We start from the raw sequence: 23,015 nt of genomic DNA, 5'->3' as shown, positions 1-23,015 counted from the left end.
TGCAGGACGCTATGTAGAAGCTGGTTCCAGCACCTAACTAATGTCTAAGACCATACAAGTCGACCCTGATGTGATAATTCTTGAAAAAATATTTTAATTCATATAAAACCTGCGAATGTAAATCTTACTGACAACAGCAGATTTATTTTAATTATTAAAAGCCATGAAGGTTGACAATAGTGTTGGCCGCACTTCTTTTGAACTTCCACCTGCAGCCAACCGCTTTGGGACCGGGTGGAAGATCAGTGAGCTCCCATGTGCCATTTCGATCATGGGACTCCAGCTCCTCCTTCATTACAGCTCGCCATTCCGCTTCGTCCGGACCAGACAAGGCTGCTTCCATGGTTTGCGGCTCATCATCTACGGCGGACATTTCATTAATCAGCCAACGAAAGGATAATCCTCTTATTATTTTGTGACGATCGAGGAAGAATTTTTTCTGGGTCAAATCCTTTAAAATCAGGTTCGTTCTCGGTAGAACTATGGAACGAATTGCTATCATCGGTGTTACCCTCTAGCTCCTCAATCCTTCTTCCTCGATCATTGGTTCATTGACTATGTGTTCGGCGAAGACAGGTAGTCTTGTATCTTATTGAAGCTCCTCGTGACTACCACTAACTGTAATGCAGTTCGTCTTGGGCTTCAGAAAGCGATAAGCTATTCTTCAGGTACCTCCATTTCCATTCAGCAAACGGAATCTGCTCGAGTCACGTACCGCTGCGATTTTGTTGGCATCCGCAAGGCCAATCGTCGAGTGCATCTCCGTTACACACGGAAAGAAATCCGATTCCGATACCATGAATGAAATCACAACTTTAAATTGCTGTCAAATCATGACTGAACTGCCATATCAAGCAGCACAAAATCATGAATAATTGTTCATGATTTGGTGTTGAGTTGTACTGCAAGAAGCTCGTGATATCATAATTATTATTCATTGTGTATTTTCATAAAGCATAAGCTAGAAACCTGAAATCATGAGTCATTTTGCTCATTTTGGAGATTAAATTTATATCCGTGCATTTTCGAGAAGCAGTGCCCGAGTCTACATACAACGTCATCGCAATGATTGGTCAGCAGACTAGTACCCTCGTTCCTTTGTTTCGACTAGTATGTTGGCCTTCTGATTTTTCTCAGTTGCCTACTTCTTGTCGTACTCCGGGTTACGACAGTCCCTGTGGAAATGTCCAGCTTTATTGCAGAAGTGGCACTTTTGTTCTTTCTTCTGCAATACGTATATCGTTTTTAACTTTTTATAGATCATTCGCGTCTAGTGTGGAATATTTTCATCTCAATTATAGTACCTTTGGCTTTATCTCAGTTAACTCGAATATTCCAAAAATATGAAAATTCTGAAAACTGCGGATTTATCCCACTGTGCAAGTGAAGTAGATCATCAAATCAAGCAACATATGTATGGCGCCTAGACCAACACTACTACGATGGTGTGTGTGCTTCGTGGTGTGTACAGTCATGCAGTCGAAAAATAATGCTTGTGGACAGTGTTGTGATAGCAACCCGACATTAACTGGTGTTAATTCAAAAGCAGTAAATTTCAATCAATACTTTGTATCGGTTTTTCTCACCCGCTACTAATTGACTGTGCCACTAGTATGACGCTTGGATTATGCATAATTTAGTTGATTTAGGAGGTAATTTATAAGCATGTACTTTGTTACAAATAAAATAACGAGAAGAATATATTTTTTGTCACTTTGGATGTTCGGTTACCCAATTGGCGAATAACAAATTACGTCAAACTGCGGATAATTATCTGTTAGAGGTTTTGTAAGGCATTTTATAGTTTTCAACGTTTCTTCATTTCAAATGTGATTCCAACTACAATGGTTTCATGATACAGTGGTATTGCAGTATTCAATGCATTGTTTAATATATCCATCTCGTCATTCGTCTCTCCCGCGCACAACGGACAATATTACGAGGTCGTGAAATATTGGCGACATGAAGTCGTTTCCAGTTTTATTTCATACTCGCCACCGCAAATTCAATGGACGGACCGGGGGCTCAGTGACGTAGGACGGAAGAAAATAATTGGCCTTGCCATTATCTGATGTCTGTGTGTGGTATGGCAGTACTCATCCTGTATCGAAAGGATACAGTCAGTTAAATGGCGCTTTATATTCTGCAAAACAAAAAAAGTAGTAAATGACAGCCATGCATACTGCCAATTGTAAAAAAAAAAACAATGAATAAACTTCCGGACCATAAAGTAAATTTACTCGTAACGATGCTGCAATTGTTGGCCAATTTTAAACCAACTTTTATAGTGTTGGATTTAATGAAGCAGTCATTATAATCAGTCACATTGCCAGTTTTTCTAAAACAAGAAAAAAACTCACCCATTTGAAATTTTCATTTTAGAGGAACTCACAGTTTTTACATTGAATTAATAAAAACAAATTTTTCAATTTTGAACGAAGTGAAAGATAATCTATTTTCGCTCGACTTGGGATAATTTCCTTCGCCATCGATCGTATCTCAGTACATTAACCGTTGTATGAACGAAAATCTCGGTCACGCTCGCTCGCAAGTGCAACCCAAAAAATTGTCGATTCGACGTTTAGGAAATTCCGCACGAAAGGCATAAAAACCATCCTCCAGTAGCAGAAGCAGCAGCAGCAGCAGCCAGATGTAATAATATTTCTTCAATCAACCTCGAAAATTGCGCACACGTCTTCGATTCAGGCCACTAATGCAGCTATGCGAAGATTATTTCGTCGTCGTCGTCGTCGCCACCGCCACTGCCGCGGCATTCCGTGATCCTCCGTGTCCATTTGGTGGGTTCGTTCGTCTTCAGCTAAACTCCGATGTGGCTCAGCCTGGCGAGACCTCACCCAACTAAGAAAAGAAACAAGAAACAATTTGATTAATTCAAGCACAGTTATCGTTATTTACGATATTGCATCTCGCTCCAAACTGTAGGATGCATAGATGGGCTGATTCGGATGGCAACACGCGCCGAAATGGATTGACCGTCGAGGAAAATGTTTAGACAGGGATGAACTTCCATTTTTCGTTCACTGCTGGAGTGTTTCCCATCTCGACTCGCTTAGTGGTAATTTGTGGATGCTTTTATGAGTCAAGTATGCATCCATCGGACTGACGTTACCGTCCGAAGCTGCTCGCGCGCTACTTTAAATAATAAAAGAGAAAACGGAAATCAAAAACTGTTTAGCTGTACGACGCTACATTCGAGGTTAGCCACAATGGGTACAAGGGGCCCACCAACGGTAAATATTGGCAATATGCGGATAGTTTTTTTTTTCGTTTCTCCTCTAGCGTTCGTTTGCTATCGGTCGGTCGGTATCTTTCAAGAGGATCTGGTTGGTGCGCTGCGAGTCATTCGAAAATCTCTCGTGGAGTGTGAAATTGGCACTCTTCTTGCGTTTGGTTGGCGGATTGGATAGTCGATTTGATCATCCCGGAAGAGCGGGGAGAAAATGGGTGCTATTATTTACCCAGCACTTTAACGGTGCGTTTTAAAGTTTTGCCCATTCTGTGGTTAGTGAGTTCCGCTATACTCTATAGACATTTGGGTCCGCACTTGCTGCACAGGCAGGGAAATGGAGTTTATAATAATAAGAACTGAGGAAAGTGCTTGGCATCAGTCAGCTCAAGATGGTGTAGTTTTGAAAATGATAAAGTTTTGTTTTATATTCATCCCTGATACTATCTAATGATGACTAAACTTGACTCTTTGCTCGCGAATCGTTCAAACAGTATATGTAATTGTAGGTCCACAACTTTGGTCTAAATAATTGGAAAAACTAAGATTTATGCTTTATATTTTCGACAGCTCATGCCTAAAACTTCAAGCTTTTCTACAATTTTTATTAATGCTTTTCTTAAACATACAATTTTCCACTATTTTTTCTGCTACAATTCAAAGGAGCTGTTCATGAACTCTATGTTCTTCCGAAACGCTGTCGAATTCAGTCATTGTGGGAATTGTTGCATATTGTAAATGATACAAACTTTTCAAGCGGTACGAATGTCATCGTATTACCATTGGCGTAGATAGAGGGGGTGCCTGGGGTACCAGGCCCCCTCCAGAAATGTTCCTCATTGGAATTGGAAACCGGAAAAAAACTCAGCGTATATGTTCCCGCTGTGTAGATATTTTCTTTTTCACTAGGCGTTGCAAAAGCGTAGTTGTCGTCGCTAGTAGCTTAGTAGCCACCCCGGCTCATACTGTTTCAAGCATTCGTCTCCATTCATCTACATCTTGGGCTACTCGTCGCAAATTTCCCAGTCATAGAAGTCGCAAATCACTTTCGACCTGGTCGAGCCATCTTGTACGTTGAGCCTCCCTGTTCCTGATGCTGGTGCAGTTGTTAAAAAGAATTGTTTTCCTCGTACTGTAGCCTACTGACTTTCGCCAGATGACGATGGGAGTCTCTCCAAATAGTGCTTGTAGCTCATGATTCATACGTCTCCGCTTTCAGTTTGTGCTCCGCCAAATATAATCCGTAGTACCTTCCGCTCGAACATAGTGTATGCCTAGCGTTTTGCGAAGGGCTAAGGAAGCCTAATTTCCCGCTTAAATGCGCTAGATCCCCTTACTAGTGTTGTTGTCCGTGTGCACTAGCAATCCCAAATACACGAACTTATCTGCCACTTCTAGTTCGTCGCCATCAACAGTTACCGTTCGCGAGAGGCACGCGTTTGTTTCCTTTGAGTATTTGGTCTTGGCCGCATTTATGTTTAGAACACTCGTCCAAAATTCCGATTCCGTCGGATCACCCCTTTAAGTGCGATGCTGAATAGCATGCAAAATAAGCCGTCACCTTGTCCCAACTTTCGCCGCGTCTCAAAGTAACTCGAAAGTATCCCCGAGATGCATACGAAACACAACACTCTCTCCAATGTAGCTCTGCCCAGTTGCGTCAGTTTATTCGGAAAACCGTGTTCGTGCATTATCTGCTATAGCTGGTCTCGATCGACTATCGTATGTTACTTTGAAATCAATAAAGATGTGATGCGCGGACAGGTCGTACTCCCGACATTTCTGGTAATTGCGCGGACCCTCATCAAGCCCGCCTGGTATTTCTCCACAAAACCTTGTGCTATCGGTGATGGTGATATAAACCTAATTTTTTCGAAGGCACCCCCTAGCAGTGCTGTTAATATTCATCAGCATAACGTTCAAACTTCTGGATTATCAGTCTACCTTGCGTTGAAAATCTGCTTGCTTTGATCAAACGTGCATAATAACTATATACAGCAAGCATGAACTTCATGCACGAGAATATAGAATATCAGCGCCCTGTGATATTGTAACAAACTGATATTCACGTTTGAGCAGTGAAAATCAATAAAAAAAAATTATGTTGTTATTTAGCATCTATTGCGTTCAGCTGTTGGACATAAGATTTTTCTTTTCATTTACTGCATTTAAAATTGTTTTTTCCTGAAGTGAATATCACCTTCTGGGTTTGAAAATCACTTTCTCCCGTTCTATTTTCACGATATATTGAACTTGTATAGGGTAGATGCTCCAGTAGTTGTGGTAGTACCAGTAGTGGTGGAAACTCGAAATATATCATGATTTTGGCGGATTTCGAGATAATTTCCGTTTTCTATTGTCTAATATATATTTGTTAACAGCTTTATCTAAGATACACAGTTAAAATTCAAGATGTTAGTGCAAAAATTACAAATTCCTTTTCAGCAGTCCAATAGAGTGCAATTGCTTAAGAAATTCGTAACAATCCATAGCATTTTAACAAGCCTACGTTGTTATGCACCTGCTGCCATGCTCATTGCAAGCGTTGCTAAGGCGCTAAACAACATTCCACTATTATAGGCAAATTTTCCACTATTATAGGAACATTACCACTACTTTAGGAGCACATACTAATGTCAGGAAAAGCAATATTTTAGATATATTAACCAGCAGAATGGTATAATTTTGGTATGTATTTAAAGCCAACACTATGGTGCATCATATTATCATGTAGTTCAATTGGAAACTGATAAATTGAGCGTTCAAATTGTCTTTACACACTATCCCCCGACATAATCCCTCCATTACTGGAGCATCTACCCTACTATGATGAAAATCACTGTGCAGTTGTACATACGAAACTCAGAGGCACAAAAAACAATGTATTCTAAGAAAAAAGATTTTCTGTTTTGTTTGAAATTCGGTGATAATCAAAGGCCCTGCCCCCTAGGCCCCCTCCAGGGAAATTTCCTAGCTACGCCAATGCGTATTACTCTGATGGACTCCCTTAGTTCTTAGTTTCCTCGTGTGTATGAATTTGCAAGTGCTATTTCATCTACTCAGCGCGGCGTCTTGTAGGTGGGTTGAATGTGGGAGAGAAGACTAACCCCGTCTGAATAGCTTTTGTTACCGTAAGCAACAAAAGAGCTACATGATTTTTCTGATGACAATGAGATTAGCAACAAAACTGTAAACGGAAGGCGTATTTCTCAAGAAGATATCTCCATCTTAACCCTGGCACTGCGAGTTTTTCTTGAATACCTCGGCTTTGGCGATCTTTCTGAACAAATATAATTTATTTAATTAAAATTTTTATAAACTCTATGTTTTCGTCTCGACGGCACGCTCTTATTCCGAACAATTATCGGCCCATCAACGCCTGACTGTCTACCATGACTACAACTTGTGCTGTCACTGTCAGCATCGGCAACGCTAGCTGAGATGAAACTTTCGCACAGCTGTCTGCGATTGCGCCATACCAGTGACGGCGCGCGGCGCGCACATTTGTCACTTTCCCGGTGACGTCATCCGCATGCTGCCGCATTGCGCATCAAGTTTCACTTTTCCAAGCGTCCATTTTCTCACCACCGCCGCTACCCGTCAATGGGTTGGTTGTTGGTTTTCGTTGAACAAGGCGATTTTTCCCTGTCTGCCACGGTGAAATGAGTAGAGTAATTCACGTTAACGGGCAAAACTCAAAACAGTGCGATTAATAAAGACAATAGAGCTGAATTAATCAGACGGTGGTCTGCAGTCTATAAATAACGAAAAGGACGCCAAAATATGTGCGGAGGTTGGCAAGTCTAGAGCATTGAAACAACAAGCAAAAAGTTGATAGCTATTAACATTGGACAGCTAACCAAAGAAAACGTTTATCATAAATGATACATTTACATTTGTGTGGCATATTCTTGTAAATTATTACCGCATCAGTCTTCGCTGTTTCTCAGTCCTTTGCCGATTTGTGTTTGTGTTTATTTTCACTCTGTTATTCTGTAATTTATTCCGTCATATTTACTGTATCAGCTCGACGCGGTACAAAGCCGGACACCCACTTATTCCGCCATATCTTAGCATTGCTGGCTGAGCTGAACTTGGATTCTCTTTACTTAAGGGCAAACAACGTTTTTTGCGTAACCTCAACGTTCTGTGCGTGATGAAACGATTATAATACTTATTTAGATTTTATTCTCGAGGCGGCATATGTCAGGTATCGCCCACTAGTTATGGACAAACGACACCGTTTTTTCGTCGCTTGAGGAGTATCCAAGTTAAAGCAGAAAATAGGCAGTACGAAGAAGGGGTGTTTCTACGGTTTATGATAATTTCTGCCTTAATTGTCGATTCCGCACACGCGTCTTATTCGTACAACAGTTTTAAACGAAAGTGGTTATTCAAGCCAGTTGCGGCTGATTCAAATCGCCCTGCAGGACACAGGTTGTTGTTTAATTTATGTTATGATAGGCAATAAAACGGTGGCTTAGGCATTTTGAGCAGATTGTAAAGGAATACAATGGACTAATCACGCGACGAAGAAATGAATTGAAAATCTTTACGATGTCGCAACACGTTGATTCACAGTAATATAACATGCAACTTTTTTCTTTCTCTTTCAGGTAAGCGTTAACATCAGTGATACGGAGGCTGTTTTTTTGAACACGGTAAAACATGGAAAATCAGATTATCTAACTAACTAACTAACAATACCCTTTGAAGCACACATATAGATGATCAAAGCAAACGCTGAGATGTGAGCTGTCAGGAAACAACAGGGTGGTGAAACTAAATCCAAACTTAAAGGGAAAGATTCTCGTCACCCTGAAACATGAAAATGATCATTTTCATTAGTAATTTTTTCCAGTCATTACCGCATGTTCTTGTGCCGAGCTGACCTTGTTCGATTCAGCCCCGCACACTGCACAGAAAAGTATAGACTGGGTACCTGCGGCGCAATGCTCTAATTACTCAATTTTATTAGCAATCAGTTAATGGGTGAATCGAAATGAATTGCGCTGGAAGGTAAGGTAAAGCTAAAGGAAAAATCACTCTGAAAACCATTACTTTTCAACAGCGTCCGTTGGCGGCTGCCAGTGCCGCTGCCGGTGGTGACGAAGCACGGTACGCACCGCTTGACGCCGGCGATGACAGCACTCGTTCAGCGATCAGGTGTGTCATTCGCGCGATGTACAGCCGGAGCGTGCAAATGCAAACGTGACTGCGACTAACAACATGCAAATAGTTGGCTGCAGGTTTTCTTTTTCTTCCCGTCTGACGAACCCTTCAATCTACCCGGTTTGCCGGTTAAGCATGATCGTGATCGTGAGGACTATGACAATGATTATGAAGTGGATAATGGTAGAAGGATGATGACGGTACTCGTTCGTATCGCCTTTATTTTTCAAGTAGAGAGAAGAAAAAACGGTCGATGACGCCGAATGAAACTCAGTGGGTAGTAGAAATTGTATTTAATTTAGTCGCAGCTTGAGAGAAATCGATACTTATATTTCAACGTGAATAGAGAGGTAGTATCCTTGCTGGTTTCATAACCGAACCGATATTTGCGCCTGAAGGGTGGTAACTTCCGAACGAATGTGTGAACTTTCACAATAACTATACTAATGGAGGCTTGATGTTAGATTTAAAAACAGCACGTGCTCACAGCGGTGAAGCAATACGTCGACTATGCGGCAATCGACGGAATTAGAAACAGTTCCAGGCTCGCTAACGTCACCCAAAACGTGAGTTCATTTGTTTTGAATTCAAAGGGATGTGAAATAAGTAACTATTCATAAACTGTTTAATCGCTTAATTCTATCGATTAATGTGGCAAAACAAGCAAACAAAATTGCTTTTAGTTGTTCTAGACCGTCAATACGGCATACGGCATGCCTCCAAATCCCAGTCGCCTGGCCCCGCGGCTGACCGAATGAATCGCCATTATTTGCTGTCTGATTGATTACCTTGTGCCGGGAAGAGCTTGGCGAATAAAAGCAGAATTAGAGGCACTGACATCACATAACAATCAGACTTTCCAGCAGCAGAACACCAATCAATCAAGCTGTTTGTTGCCAATATATGCTGTAGCCAGCCAGCTGACGTATTGTGTAGAAACGCATCCCAATTAATAAATTACGTTCAGTTCCAGGGCAGTGGTAAAAAGCGTCAATATACTGGCAGCCGGCCAACGACCGCGCTTGCCGGAGTTCAGTCGAAAATAAATTGTTTTTGATTAGCTCAGCACAACGGACCGAATTTGGAAGAATTAAGAAAATCGTAACAAAGAACATCGCAGAATTAAATCACCTTCAATATTACTTTGCTCACGCTTACTAGATAATCAATATAATTAATTTCCTTTATTTCTATTATGTTATCGATCACCACAACTGAACCCCTTCGGGGAATTCGGCACTAATCGCGCTGGTATTAAGCTTTGCTGTGTTTTAGGTGTTGAACAAAACCACCAAGTGATTGACGGTAGGGTAATACAAGACGGTCAAATGTTTTTCTGCGGTGGTTTGATATTCATAAGCACTGCAACAAGCCTCCAAGCTAGGAAATCGATACTGTTATGCACTTCTGCAGGCACATTTATAATGCAAATTAGATGATGATAATGCGGTGTACCTTCAGCTCGTACGCTCGATAATTACCGTGATTGAATATGAATGGACGAGCACAAGCTCCTGCTGATGCTGCGTTGTGGTCAATGTACTTTTCTGCGCTGTGTAAAAGTTGGCTATGAGAACACAAAATTGCATAAGTTCCCTGATAATTAGGGGACAACGACATTGACCGTGAGCGAGACGACGGCTGAGGCATAAGCTCGTGCACGAGTTAGTCCAACACTAGGTGAGTTCAATCTCCTCTTCCAAGCGAGTACAAGTGACTAACTTTCACTTCACTTAAGCAGGGTAAAATCGGAACATTGGCAACGGTAAATGGGCTCTTCGCAAATCTCACGAAATGAGTTTTCTTTCTTGATTGCTTCTTCAAATTGGTAAATTTGTAATTGCTTGAATTGCTTTCCCAAATCCGTGCACACAAACAATACTTACGAGTTTACTAGTTACTGTCCGATCGCCAATACCGTATTGCTTATTGTTTGGTCCATTAAAGTGGGAAAGATTTCTACAGGATAATTGAACGTTTTTCTCTTGATATTTCTATTAACGTCAACACAGTAATGAGCTGAAAGCAATTTCACATAGCTCAATTTGTGGAATTTGGAGAAAAACTTTATTGAAAAATCAAACTATGTTTTCAATGATACCTAATTGTTGATTAGCTTTAATCGCCAAAAATAAAAATTTCATCAAAATATCATACCAAGGATTTACGATCATTAAAACATTCAGCAATTGAAAACGCCACTTGTTTGACGTTCTTGAAAATATAAAACTGGGTCACTGGTTTCGATCCTAATGAAACTCGGACCAAGAGAAATCGCTCTTCAAAGCCAATTCAGCGGTCAACATGCGGCCAGTTGAGATGGAATCGAACGAATGAATGAATGGGCAGCAGCTAGTTATTACCATCATCAACTAGAACCGTATGCTTTCGCATTAGGGTTGTTCCTTTTACATAATGTACAACGCTTTGAAAAATATAAATGTTGATTTAATTATCAGTTAATGCATAAAATTAATACGTGCATACTAAACAATAGCACCATAATGGCGGTGAGGATTAGTACACCCTGGCCGCTAAGCGCAGAGGAAAATGTATCATCAACACTGTAGGCTAATGATACGGCTCGTATACGTCTTCTCGTCTTCGTAAACAATAACGGATCGATGAGCCGTAAAGAGCTGCAAGGCTGTGTCGCTGGGCTGTGTTGAAAACGGTTTCCAACAATGGCGAGTCGCGCCGCAAACTTTCTACATATGCATAACGTGTGCTTTACCAGCTTCCACGAGGGCAGAGTGAGAGATATGCCTAATAGAAATGTCGGTGCAAGCAGCAAAATTGCATGCGAAAAAACACACAAACAATTACTTTTTTGCATGTTTTGCTTAGCTACAGTTTCTCTCAACATAGCAAGCGTTCAAGATGTAACGCGTTGCCGCCATGCTAATGTGACCGGTCACAAAACCGGTATGAAGCATGAGCGAGATGCGAGCCGACATCGGCATAGTTTGACGTTTTTTTCCTGCGGTTACATCCCAGTTACTTCGTGGAACAATATTTTGATCTTCATTACATTAAAATGCACATAAAACGTAAACAGCCAGCTTTAAAAATAAATGCAATTCATTACGTAAAGCATACAACGGCGCCCGCTTTCATTTGTTACACTCAAGCGATCATTAATAGCGGAGCTTTCGGTGTGTACATTCACGTCTGCATCCTTCAGGCATCTCAGCGCTCGCATGTGAACCGGTTTGTTGCGTCTGCAAATAAACGAATACACTTGAACTTTATTAATAGCAATCTGTCCCCATTAGGGAACCCAGTATTAGCACTTCTTCAACCTCAATCAAAGGTAATAATATGGCTATAATCAATATACATTATAAACTCAAGAGGACGTCAGTTTCTCGTCTTTTCCGTTCAATTTCCATGCCAATCCTTCAACCAATGCCTGATCAACCTGTCATTATGCATTATTGGTCACAGAGGAAGTAGCCAAGACTGGTTTGTACAATTTAAGGGCATTTTGAGTAGCTTTAACCATGTTTTAGCTAAATCCAACCTACTTACAGGTACTCTTTGGATGGAAAACACGCTTCAACGTATTTCACAAAAATTCTTCCTAAATTATTCTTGAAATCTATTGCTGCCCAGTTTTTAAAATTATTGATTAGATTTTTGTTCAATTTCGGAAATTGAAATTTTTGCAGCTGCTTCGAAACATTCGGAACGAGTGAATTTTTCGACTCGTTCTCAACTAATTCAACGCATCGCAGTTAAGAAATAAAGTAATATTTTATGCGACTAAACTAGGGCGTGCATCTGTCTCTCACATGTTTGATGTATGTTTTTTCTTCTATAAATATTAATCGTCCGCGATGATTTGTCTGCTCTACATTTTTCTCCACCATATCGGCAAAACCAGCTGTATTTACCTAATAAACAGGTCGATAAGTCAAATATAGGAGGGCAGAGTTGTAAATAAATTCCCATACACTGGAGAGGGACAAAATCGTGAAAGAATCATCGCGGTAAAAGTGTGGCAGCTATTTTTATCGTGAACTCATTTGCAGCTTTTATGTTCTGTCATTTTCATCAAATTAATATACACGTGTCCCGCTAGTCAACTCAGCAGGCCGCGCAAAGCTTTGCGGCCAACAGCAGCAACCACGAAACCACGAAGCATTGAATGGCGTGCATGAGCAGTGTATGTCAGGTTTTTTTTTATTGTCGGGCATCTTCTGGAGGGAAGCTGTTTAATTAGCTGGCGATGTGAATACTTTACGCCCCTGCGAGATCGTATTTTTCCCACTAATGTGTCACCCGAAATATAGTCGCAAGTGCGAGTCTTTTTCTGGTTCGGGGAATACATGCCAGTTTATTACAGTGCTTTGCGCTAATTTCGGTTGATGACCGACCATCTAGAAAATGTCATTAACATGATATGACCCAGTGAGTGCATGTGAATGGCAAAAAAGAGATTTGATCGCAGCACTTGAGGTCCTTTTGAAAAACTATTAAAGAAATAGCAACACTGAAAGTTCGCTTCGTTGCATTTTGTTAACTCACAGCCTACTACAACTCAACTGGCAATTGCCCTTGGTTTTATGAACAGCTCATCATCTGACAATAGCTCACTGAGTTTGTTGTTTGATACTTCATACTTTTTTTTCTCCTAACATGTAACTGTAATAATTCATACCGCTGTAAAACACTGCCCGTATCTAAGCTCGTTAGTAGGAAATGTAGCAAATTCGAACCCTTTTTAGCACTGCTACGAGGCGTGAAAATCATACTGCTGGCCATTAGCTCTGCCAATCAGCCGTCGGTTTAGGTTCAGGAAGGAAAGCTAAATATTGTTTGCTTCGAGTAAAACAATCGGTTTCCTTTAAACACTCCAATAGGTCCGGTCATTGAAGAAAAACAACGCCACGTGAGTGCGTTGAATTTGAAAGAATCCACACGAACGGCTAAATTCGGCTGTGAACCTGACAAAACAACATCGGTGAAGCCAGGCTTAGTATAAGTCGATTTGCATGTTACGCTTTCTGCATAAATATCGAGGAACCAATTAGCAGTGGAATTTGAGCGGCATGTTGCTTGGGCGTTTTGTAGTCGAAAGGAAAAACTTACGACTTACCGTGATCAAACAAACGCTTAAACGTCGTTAATCGGCAGCTTCAGTTTTGTTTTCGATGTTTTTTTTTTGAAAGCTACGTGGTGTTTATTTTTAATGAAATCGTCATTTACAGCACGCTCCCCAATGGGAAGTGACATATTATGAGGCAGATGGAAATATTCAATTTATAGACTGCGTCCTTCGTTTTTTTACCACACGCTCTCTATCGTGAAAAGCAACCAAGCATGACAACCTAGAAGCAAGTACATACCCAGCGAGAGGTCACTCGATATGGTCGGTGCAGCATCAGTGCCATTACCAACCCTTTCATCTCAGGAGAAAAAAAATCCATGATGAGGTGGTAAAGCGACCGTTGCTATAGAGTTTTGCACAGCGCATGGACTGCTATGCACGAGGATAAGGTCAAAGAAATGACGCAAGCTTACGTTCTTTAGAAGGCGTTAGCTGACGGTGGGTTCTTTCGAACAATGCCGGCTTGACTTGACTCGTAATTAAGTTATGACTTGGGCTCGCAGACACGGTGCAGAAACTTAAGAAACTCCCAGGCCATCAAGCCGGCGGCGCAGTGACGAGGAATCGGGGAAGTTCTATGACGGTGTGGAGATTGGCAAAAACGCATGACGGCGTGGTCAACGAAGCGTGCTTCCTTTAACTTGTCGTTAATCATCAGGTTTTGTGAGCACTAAACATATTCTTTGCTTGAAGCGGCTCCAGTACCCTAGGGTTGTTGCGCTCTTAAACACATTCGCTGGGTGCCTTTCATTTATTTATTATTTCCAGCAAGCTGCTTTTTTTCGCTTTGCCTGCTTCACTTCACGTTCTCCGATAACTAGACGTCGACCTACTACGATGTTCTAGTCGCTTTTCAGTCCGTTGCTCGTATAATCTGCTTGCGTACAGGCAGGAGTACAGTTGACCAGAGAAACAGTAAAATGTATCACGTTTACATATTACTTTCATCAACTTTTTTGAACGAGTCTGGTACTAATGAGGATGAGTGCTTTCTAGTTAGTGCATAATTTTCCGCTCACTGGCAGACGGATTTGAATTACAGGAAAATAGTGGGGATTTACATTCGGTGATGAATGTATTCGATGCTTTTCAATGGAGCTAAACACGCTTCGAAACTTTTATCACGATTCCGTAATTTACTCTCATAAAAACAGTCTGTTTTATGAATAGTCTTACATGCACTGAGACTGAATGCTTTTGCTATTGGTATGTTGCACTGTTTCTCAACAACAAACTAAAATAAAATCATTTTTATTCGTCGGTTGGTTTGAATTTTATCTGCAGCAGGGTAGTTCTGCGCTATGTTTTTGCTCAAATCTGAATAAATTATATGTTGATATTCTAACTGGTATGACCGTAATGGTAATTTAATTACATTTTCAGTTATTCAAGGTAGTATTAGAACCGTATTTAAGAACTTAATTTGCATAAATTTAGATCGAAATTGTTTTAGCTCGTGTAGTAACAACATTGTACGTACATCGTGGTTACATTTCCTTACATACAATTACATTTTTTATGGCTTCGATTCTAGAACGACCCAGTTATTCTAAAGAAGTAGGGTAACTTCCTACACCCCGTTCGTTTCAATTTTTACACCCCTTCGGCATATTGCTTGCCGGCTTGTAATGCAAGTCGTAAATTTTTCTCTTGTTCCTATTTCCGTGATCCTCCGACAGTACATACTGGCCGCATTAACTGGCGGCGTATGCTATCCTGCTGACGTCACTGTAACTCAGAGGCTCTGCCTCAATTTTCCCTAATACGTTTAGTAATTTCATGGCAATGTAGACCATGTCCTACTGTCAACATATACTGAATAATACCCCGTGACCGGTATTAATGATTCAAGAAATGAAACCGGATACATTGCCATGATTATATCGGTTTTACTTTTACATAGTTGACACATTCACATCTTCGCCTACTTCGTCGAGCGAGCTTTATTCGGTCGAACAACAAGCGAAGCGAACGAAAAAAAAAACCAGCACATTTACCATAAGTGACAAAACCTAGATGGCGACAAAGATCTGAAGAATTATAACCAGATCACGTACACGAAAAGCATCAGATGTTCTGCCACCCTCACCGATTTCATTTTTTACACTATCCGTCCTGTTTTTGCACATGATTTTCATGCTGCACGTTTTCCTGGAAGCAGCAAACCGAAAGAGGAAATTAATTGTTCATTCAGCGCCAGCGGCCGAAAACGTAGGACTGGTTTTAAAATTAGCAACCTGTCGTATTTGCTCCCCCATATATCCCGGACGGCCGATTCACGACTCCGGAAGTTGTTATGCAGGTCCTGCCTGGGCCGTACCCTGTTTTATCTACATCTTTTCTTCCTTCGCAATTTCAAGTGGAATCGAGTAGCTGGCCCTAGAAGCACGTCGTCGTTTTTATATGCAGCCATACGGAACGCTATTTGCCTTCCTAAACCTGCATTTCGATAGCTCAGCGGAATATGGTATCTTCACATGCCCACATGTTCCTGTTGGTTGCATCTGCATCGCAAGTGGAAGACGAATAAACAAACCACCGACACTTTCCAAATTGTATTTTATTCCACCGATAACATCTGCTTCCTATCAACTTTTTACCACCTTCGGAACTGCTTTTCGTTTATTTACTTTCAATTGAACTGAACGTAGGAAAAAGAGCTTTTCGATAAAATCAACAATATTAGCAGGTGAATTATAGTTTTTGAAAAACAAGCTTGTTCTTGTGCTCTAGCAGTTATTCAGCCGGTTGATATTGCGATAATTTGTTGAACTCGCGGCGCTCGCTGAATGAATGACACTTGACAATCAAATATGCAACTGTGATGATTCGCTCGCTTGGTCATCCGAAGAAATCCCTGAACCGCTTCCAACTGGTTTTAATTTAATCGGCCAACCGTGAAGCTAGAAAATAAGCAGAACATTTTCCCATTGTTCTGTGGCGTTATAAACGTCTTTCTGTGTTTCGTTCCAGCAGGGCCCAGTTAAAACCGCAGAACACTCCAAGGCACAAAATGCGAATACGAGTGGGTTAAGCATATAGTAGGCTTTGTCTGCTTTTTCTCTTGCGGGGATGGTCATTTTCCCACATTCAATTATGATTATGTAGATTACGACACTTGGTCGATGCCAGAGTAGGCACTTTTCACTAGATTTCCCAGCGCTCGGCAGCACATTGGCCTCGTCATCGTCATTATAGTGGGGACAGACGGCAAAAAGTTCTTTCCTTTGTTTCTGCACCACTTCTTTCGTGCTTGTCTTTGCGCCACTAAAAAGGCAGTGAAGGGTCTTCCATTATCATGTTGCATTACTTATTCTGCACCTTGAGATACTGTACTTCCTTTCGCTAACCTGCAGCGATGACGACGACGACGGTTTCAGGTAGAATTATTTATTCTCATAGCAGACTCAGTGACTTAAGTCGGCCACGTCCTATGCCTGCGGCGGCCAGTAGTGAGTACCTTTTCAAACTATCGAAGCACTACAGGTCGTGAATCAAACTTAGCAGGTTATTAACCTACACGTCTCGATTTTCTATGCAACTTTTGTAAACTTTTAGGAAAAATATCAATCTAGCAGAAGATTTTTCAGAAATTCTTGAATCTCCTGATATTTTTTTTCATTTTACGGTACGGTGTTGTTTGGTTTCCTCCATCTAGTGGACACTGTCTGGGGAACGAAACAAATGTACATGTACATACTTCTGGAGTTTTATAGCCTACCGGGCGGAAGTGGTTAGCCACTTTTTGTCCGATGTTGCTGATCACTCCGGGAAAGAATAAAAAAGAAAAACAAGCTATAGCAGGTACACCTCGAAACCGCAATGGGGATAAAAGTTCTATCTCAAACGAAGCCGGCTTTCAATGGACTCTGGAAAGTTCACATAGCCAGGTATCGTCGAAGCATTATCGCATGTTTGGCGGCTGTTGTTTTGTTATCTTCGAGTTTTATTTATTTTGCCCCTCTTGCTTACTTTTTCGTAGCGAGTTAGTAGCTTAGCAAGCGCTGCGTCCCGAGCTGGATTGTGCTGCATCAAATTTGCATAAGCAATTTGAACTATCTTTGCTAATCATGGCAGCAGGCGAAACAAACACTCTCCAACGTTGCCACGAACGTAAATGATTGCTGCATAACTGTTCCACACCTTTATGTGTTTCTGGTTGTTCGTGGTAAATGTTCCATTCATGAATGTGGACTTGCAGCCTCATCAGCTTTCCACTTTTTGATGGAATTGCGCTATCCTAGTGGAAAATGCGAAATTACAAGTAAAACTCATTTTGTTATCTAAAATTGTATCTTCTACATCAGAAAATTTTTCACTATGATGACAACGACAATGCAAAAATGTAAGTAACTATAGAAATTGTTTGATAATGTCTGTGAATAATTTCAACACAATCGTACATCATCATCTAGTATCTAGTAGACACATAAAGTATTTAAATTGCAGATTTCGAGTCTTCTCACGGAAAATTTTATTCGATTTTTTTGAGTTAAAAGGCAGCAGATCATTTGTGGCTCAAGCAGTACATTACTCACAACGAATCATTGAAGATAGCTAGTTTTAGAGTGACAACAACTTACTTCAGACAATGACCCATCGAAAACACTGCAATTTAACTTAGAGTGTTGGAATAGAAATTTTAATACTTTGTCACAAGACTTTATAATGAAACTTTTTATTTGACATGTTCCAAGATATTTCGAATAATTTCATATGAAAGCCAAGCCATCAGATCTTCTATTTTACTAACACGTCGCAACTGGTAAAGCAGGTACTGGTCCGAACATTGACTTTCCTGCCTCAGAAAACTAGAAGAACTAATCTAGTTCAGTGTGGCAGGCAATGATTGGTTTGGTTCAACATCGCACAGTCGCACAAAAAGGTCTCCTCCAATTCCAGCTCACTACACTAAAACTGCTTCCTACTTTCGTACAAGCAACCGTCGGTATAGGAGACCACAAAATCTGAAATTTTTCTTTCCATGAAGCCTGATAACCACTACTCTCTTGAAATACGTAAAAGTACGCTAGGAGTATGCGTGAACTTGCCAGAACAGTCACAATTTTCCTTCGGTCACCGCAACCATACGTCAGAATTGGTCTGTATTAATGCTGGTACAATCAGTGTATGTGTTTAGTTTTATGTCCCCAAAAGTTGTCAATGGCTTTTGTTCACCGCCCGAAAGCCATGCACACTTCCTTAATTCGCAAATCAGAATTTGAGGACTTGAAGTTATCATAGCAAACCCAGAGATTTACTTCATCTACAATGCATGGACCACATTGGTATTCCTGCGTACTTCGAGACATCTTTGCGAGTCTGCATTTAATAAAAAAAAGCTGAGTCAACTTGAAATCAAATATAAACAATTGTATAACGATAGAATAAAACAAAATGTTAGGTACGATACGTTGAGGAAATAGTTGAATAAATATTATGAACTAGAATATTCTCGTCAGAGGAAGGATGATTTAGATGGATTTGATTAGGAAATGGATTAGAAGCGAATTTTAAAATAGATTGAGATAAAACAGAATGTCCCACAGGCTACGATACACACTGTTTGAGCAAGCGGGGCTTTTTGTGAAAAATCTGTTGTTATCGTGTTTATCTGTGATTCGTAATCATTCCTTATCAGGGTGTAAAGCAAAGTTACTTCATGATTCTAGACTTCTAAGGTGCGTATTTTTCCAAATCGACGCACCTACAAACATATTTCAACCATCCAAGTAAGAACTGTATACATTGCTGAATTGGGGAAAAGTATTTAAATGCTGATCATCTAGTTTTTTTGACATCCCTATTCCGAGCATCTAAACTGAACGGCAGTAGGCGTACGTCATAGTCACACATCAATCTTAGGCAATTGTCATATACATTTGACTCGCACGTTAGTGAAAAGAAATGATTAAGCACTGTTTTACACTAATCTTTCACGCTTGCATCTGAGGTTTGCATCATTTTAGTAGCAAAAGAGGACATTATTTATGTTTGATTTCCCGTCGTTTTTGGTATGTTTTCGATGATATTTTTATGCTTTTTATGTCGTCCAATTAGGGTGATTGTATAAAAAATTGCTGTAGAATCTCACACAATGAGGGAGTCGCGTAGTTTTTAAATATTTATGTAAAGCAGCACAGTATGTAACACTAGCTATAATCGCAAACATTACCACGGAGAAAAACATGCAAAAAACTCATTCCAATTAGTTCACTTGGACATTATACTTGGCGAATCAAAGAAGAAAGCGAATTCCCGCGTACCATGCGTACCCGCTAGAAATATTATGAGACATTCAATGACGTGCACAAGTTACCGGCCAAACCAGGCAAGGTCGTTGAATAATTAATGTATCACGCGCTTAAAACCGGCGGTCATTTTCGGTGACGATATGTCCTGCCCTATAATTCTTTGCGATAATCGCATTAACATTTCCTTTTCATTGGCCTTTTCTTGGTTGGCGCCAACTAGGTCTTTAGCGAAAACGATATTTTCTTTGTTACCTTTCGCTGACCTTTTGCTCTAATCACCGTCTTTGCTAAGCTTTAATCTAAGCTCACCGATAAAATTCTTATTGTTGTCGGTAAGTTCAGCTCTGGGCTGTCAGCGAAGTATACTAAAAAACGAATATTCGTCCTTGAAGTGACCTAACATTTTTCAGGTAATTCATCATTTTATCGTTACCCCATCCCCCCTCCCACGTTTGTCATCACTTGGTATTTGTTTACATTCTAGCTTCAGCCTGGCAGAGCACTCGATAATTCGTATGACAGAAACTCCATTCTTCTGATCTAAGCAGTCGAGCTCGCGCTACCAGACATTTTTACACATTGTTCAAGCCGTTATTTGAACGTGCTTTTGTCAACAAAACTGTAGCTGTCGCTGCTACCGGAGCCGGAATATACGTTGACAAAATTTTCCCAACCCACCTACATATCGCGCATTCCATTCGATTTCGCAATTTTACACCCAAATTTTCCCAACGTTTTCAATGTCCTACTCGTTTTTTCACGCCGCTTTTGACCTCATCTGTCACCACACTGGGGGATGATCAATCAACTGTGTTGTGTTGATTCGTGAAAAATCACATCGCGGGCCAGCAAACCGGTTGCTTTGCTTGCTCACTAATGACTTTTCTGTCACTCGATGGATAGGATGGGGTCGCGGCTGCAGTGTGTGCTGTCTGCGTTGCGTGTAGTAAGTAGCATGCGTAAAAATGAAGCAAACAAAACAGTCCACTTTAGCTGAGCTGCCTGTGTGTGGGCATGGACATCTAATTTTAGGGCGTCTGAGAAAGAATTGAAAACAAAATCTGTATTATTAGCAGCTGAAACTAAAACGATTTGCGGTTTTTAACGAGCCGCCAAATCGTTTTTCTCGCTCCACGGACTGTGGGATTGTGTGATATAATTTGCAAATCTGAGCTGGATCCAGTCGAACGTGATCGAATGGTTTTCAATCATGCGCGGGTGTGACTCCATATTGGGAACTTGTCCTACAAACGGTAGGTTTATAAAAGCATACCATTCAACACTGAGTCACACATCGATCATGCTTAGCACGCTTATAATGACATCAAAACGTGTTTGTCCTCCGGTTGAGAATTACCTTCGAAACGAAGAAAAAATCGAAAGCTGTACCTACGTGCATCGTAAATCGATCAATCGGCACACAATTTGTCGCGCTGCAAAAGCGATTCCATTTGCACTCATATGATCTAACACAGTCTCTTGGGATATATAATCTAATTTTTGTTTCGTTTGTTGTCTTTTTTTCGCAGAATTCCCGTGAAGAACGAATCTCCAATCCGCACGGCAACAACAATGACCCGACGAACAATCTCACCGTTCAAATTCCACAGCAGCAGACAAGAACCCTACTGCGGCACTCGAATTCGATGTCCTCGAATCCGCACTCGAACTCAAGCTCGACGCCCGCTTCACCGCATCTGCTGTCGAACAGCAGCAGTGGTCAACTTCACCACACACTCTCGAATGGCAGCTCGCTGCACCATCATCCGCAGTACCAGAGCCAATCGTCTGTAAGTTCCCAAAGTTCGTCGATAATATCGGCAATCCCACCATTGCAGCGATTACTGGAGGATCATCTTAGTAAATCGGCCCCCTATCCGATGATTGTGGTACCGAACAGCGGCGGTTACTGGGTAGATGGGACCGATCACGATGCTGGCTATGATATTCCATCGCACACGACATGGCGCGTTGGCAAGATTGAGTCAGACGATACGGCCAAATGTTACCGACGGTTTTTCATCTCGCGGGAGCATTCTAACCTGGTCGGGCATGATGATCAACTCGGTCCAGTACTGCTCTCGATCAAATCGGAAAACGTAGCAAGTCAGGATCACATTCGACTGCTGCTTCGATTGCGGACAGGGACTATGCATGAAATAATTCCTGCATCGTGTCTCGGTTCGAGTCCTTCTCCGATCAAAATGGCACGACTGCTAAACGAACAGATTAACGTTGACAGTTTCATGCCCGTACTGTGTCCCAAAGCGTCCACACTAATCGCTAGTTACGACGAACACGTGCTGGTGACGAATTTCAAATTTGGTATTCTCTACCAACGCTACGGCCAGACCGCCGAGGAGGAGCTCTTCTGCAACAGTGATACAACGCCAGCGTTCGAAGAATTCCTCGATCTTCTGGGTCAACGGATACGACTTCGTGATCACAAAGGCTACCGAGGAGGTCTGGACATACAAAACGGTCACACCGGTGACACTGCAGTATACGAAGTGTTCAAAGAGCGAGAGATTATGTTTCACGTGTCGACGTTACTACCTTACACTGAGGGCGATCCTCAACAGCTGCAGCGGAAACGACACATTGGCAATGACATTGTGGCAATAGTATTCCAAGAAGAGAACACTCCATTCTCGCCGGCGATGATTGCGAGTCATTTCCTTCATGCATTCATCGTCGTTCAACCGTTGGAGCCCAACACGCCCAACTGCCGGTATAAGATTTCAGTGACTGCCCGAGATGATGTTCCGTTTTTCGGACCGACGCTTCCTCAACCATCAGTATTCAAAAAGGGACCTGAGCTAAAGGAATTTCTTTTGACGAAACTGATCAACGCCGAAAACGCGTGCTACAAAGCGGACAAATTCGCCCAGCTAGAACTACGCACGAGGACTTCCTTGCTGCAGAATTTAGTCGATGAGCTGAAGGAGAAAACGAGGGATTTCCTGGGAGCGGATCTGCTGGGGGCTCCCATATCACCCACTCCGGAGACGCCCAAGTCTGAGGGTGGATTCACCGGATCACGGTTCATCGATACCGTCAAGAAGGCACTGAACGCTCGACTGCGATCGCAAAATTCCGACCCAACCAATGGTGTCGATTCCAACAATCCAAAGCATCAAAACTCAATCAAAAAGTCCAAGGAGATGTCGGATGCTCCATACGGAAGCGGACAAAATGTTAATGTAAGTATTGTTTGTCGCCTATGTTT

At 41.4% G+C, this 23,015-nt stretch overlaps 1 protein-coding gene across 2 annotated transcripts in view; it reads left to right on the top strand.

Moving 5' to 3' along the window:
- Positions 1 to 23,015, top strand: part of LOC128739219 (rap1 GTPase-activating protein 1) — a 39,070-nt gene that overhangs the window by 5,696 nt on the left and 10,359 nt on the right. For both annotated transcript variants that reach the window (XM_053834673.1, XM_053834672.1), the window contains exon 2: positions 21,316 to 22,989. In XM_053834673.1, the coding sequence (XP_053690648.1) occupies positions 21,316 to 22,989 (1,674 nt within the window). The remainder of the gene's footprint in view (positions 1 to 21,315; positions 22,990 to 23,015) is intronic.

Source organism: Sabethes cyaneus, chromosome 3 (assembly GCF_943734655.1).
Source record: "Sabethes cyaneus chromosome 3, idSabCyanKW18_F2, whole genome shotgun sequence".
Taxonomy (NCBI): domain Eukaryota; kingdom Metazoa; phylum Arthropoda; class Insecta; order Diptera; family Culicidae; genus Sabethes; species Sabethes cyaneus.
Note: the sequence above shows the minus strand (reverse complement) of the source record. Positions and strands in the feature narration are given on the sequence as shown.